The sequence below is a fragment of the Hypomesus nipponensis genome, chromosome 9 (assembly GCF_054491055.1).
Source record: "Hypomesus nipponensis isolate SF chromosome 9, ASM5449105v1, whole genome shotgun sequence".
In the NCBI taxonomy this organism is placed as follows: Eukaryota; Metazoa; Chordata; class Actinopteri; order Osmeriformes; family Osmeridae; genus Hypomesus; species Hypomesus nipponensis.
This window is the reverse complement of record NC_140369.1, coordinates 25,292,501-25,295,000: the sequence shown is the minus strand read 5'-3', so window position 1 is coordinate 25,295,000 and position 2,500 is coordinate 25,292,501. Positions and strand designations below refer to the sequence as shown.

General features: G+C 55.1%; 2 protein-coding genes across 3 annotated transcripts in view; both read left to right on the top strand.

Annotated features, from left to right (window-relative positions):
• Positions 1 to 2,500, top strand: part of LOC146273964 (NACHT, LRR and PYD domains-containing protein 3-like) — a 184,679-nt gene that overhangs the window by 121,157 nt on the left and 61,022 nt on the right. The gene's annotated exons all lie outside the window — the stretch shown is intronic.
• Positions 1,080 to 2,321, top strand: LOC146273967 (stonustoxin subunit beta-like). Its single transcript, XM_084704511.1, has 2 exons — positions 1,080 to 1,318; positions 1,603 to 2,321. The coding sequence occupies exons 1-2, from the start codon at positions 1,171 to 1,173 to the stop codon at positions 2,139 to 2,141; spliced, it is 687 nt and encodes a 228-aa protein (XP_084560637.1). The 5' UTR covers positions 1,080 to 1,170; the 3' UTR covers positions 2,142 to 2,321.

The following is a 2,500-nucleotide window of genomic DNA, read 5'->3' as shown; positions in this document are numbered from 1 at the left end:
TCTCAGAGCGGGAGGGAGGGAGGGGAGTGGAGTGGAGGGCTGACTTCTCAGAGCAGGAGGGAGGGAGGGAGGGAGGGAGGGAGGGAGGGAGGGAGGGAGGGAGGGAGGGAGGGAGGGAGGGAGGGAGGGAGGGAGGGAGGGAGGGAGGGAGGGAGGGAGGGAGGGAGGGCTGACTTCTCAGAGCGGGCGGGAAGGAGGGAGGGAGGGCTGACTTCTCAGAGCGGGAGGGAGGGAGGGCTGACTTCTCAGAGCGGGAGGGAGGGAGGGAGGGAGGGAGGGAGGGAGGGAGGGCTGACTTCTCAGAGCGGGCGGGAAGGAGGGAGGGAGGGCTGACTTCTCAGAGCGGGAGGGAGGGAGGGAGGGAGGGAGGGCTGACTTCTCAGAGCGGGAGGGAGGGGAGGGCTGACTTCTCAGAGCGGGAGGGAGGGAGGGCTGACTTCTCAGAGCTGGAGGGAGGGAGGGAGGGAGGGCTGACTTCTCAGAGCGGGAGGGAGGGAGGGCTGACTTCTCAGAGCTGGAGGGAGGGAGGGAGGGAGGGAGGGCTGACTTCTCAGAGCAGGGAGGGAGGGAGGGAGGGAGGGAGGGAGGGAGGGAGGGAGGGAGGGAGGGAGGGAGGGAGGGAGGGAGGGAGGGAGGGGAGGGGAGGGGAGGGGAGGGGAGGGGAGGGGAGGGCTGACTTCTCAGAGCGGGCGGGAGGGAGGGAGGGAGGGCTGACTTCTCAGAGCGGGAGGGAGGGAGGGCTGACTTTTCAGAGCAGGAGGGAGGGAGGGAGGGAGGGAGGGAGGGAGGGAGGGAGGGAGGGAGGGAGGGAGGGAGGGAGGGAGGGAGGGGAGGGGAGGGGAGGGGAGGGGAGGGGAGGGGAGGGGAGGGGAGGGGAGGGGAGGGGAGGGGAGGGCTGACTTCTCAGAGCGGGAGGGAGGGAGGGAGGGAGGGAGGGAGGGAGGGAGGGAGGGAGGGAGGGAGGGAGGGAGGGAGGGAGGGAGGGAGGGAGGGAGGGAGGGAGGGAGGGAGGGAGGGAGGGAGGGAGGGAGGGAGGGAGGGGAGGGGAGGGCTGGGTTTTAATTGTTGACAAATAACAATCCTGTCTTTGATCTCAGTCCCACTGAATGTGATGTGAGTTCAGGGTTAGGCTCAGAGTTTGTAAAACCTGCTTTCTGGAATACACCTCTGATGATAAGAGAGAAACAACATGTTTACTTAGAAAGTCAGTTGCTAAGTCACTTATCAACAGGTGAAGTGTATTTTCATCATTCCTCTGCTTATCCCTGCAGTGTGGATCATGGTGGAGAGTGCAGGATCAAACCTGGCCTTAGGAGATGTGAGTATTGACTGCTACTTGGTTCTAGTACACAAGGTCATACAGGGACAATACCATTAGTGACTTGGACACTGTCACAAATAGACACACACACACTGTAATCACTGTAATCAATACTTTTAGAAGCAGTAATTTAACACAATTAATTAATTCAAGAGAGAGAGAGAGAGAGAGAGAGAGAGAGAGAGAGAGAGAGAATGAAAGGGGGAGGGCAGGAAGAGGGAGACATTCTAATGTGAATGATGATGATCAGTAATATATTGTGTCTTGGTCTCCCCCATCAGATGCCTGTGAGCTCACACTGGACCCAAACACAGCACACAGAGAACTCTCTCTGTCTGAGGAGAACAGAAAGGTGACAAGGAGGAGAGAGGAGCAGCCGTATCCTGATCACCCAGAGAGATTTGAGGACTGGTCACAGGTGCTGTGTAGAGAGGGTCTGTCTGGGCGCTGTTACTGGGAGGCAGAGTGGAGTGGAAGAGGGGTTTATATAGCAGTGACATATAAAGGAATCAGCAGGAGAGGAGGGGGTGATGACTGTGTGCTTGGATACAATAACAAGTCCTGGAGTCTGTGGTGTGGTGATAACAGTTACTCTGCCTGGCACAATAAGAAGATCACTGACATACCTGTCCCCCCCTCCAGCTCCCACAGAGTAGGAGTGTATCTGGACTGGCCGGCCGGCACTCTGTCCTTCTACACAGTCTCCTCTGACACACTGACCCACCTGCACACATTCCACAGCACATTCACTGAGCCCCTCTATCCTGGGTTCTGGGTTTATTACTATGACTCCTCAGTGTCCCTGTGTCAGGTAGAATAGCCCACACACACTCTCACACACTGTGCTCACATAGATGTCAGTGAAGATTGAACTGTAGACAGTTGGAATTGATATCCCAGAGTTTTTGTAAATATTGGTGTGTGTAGAATGTTTGTTTTGTTTTAACCTTTAGATGTAAATATTACTAATATTAAATATTATTAATATCTCTAAATATTACCGACTCACCAGAGTGAGTTATTTTTCCAAAACAGAAGCTAGCTAGCTTTAGTTAGCTTCCGTTACCTAGCAACCTAGCTCAATGCTACTACCTGCTAGTGTTACTTGTTAGCCTCCTAATTGTACATTTTGAAGCCAAACTATAGCGTTTGTCATCTAGTTTTTGTCGGAAAATAGTC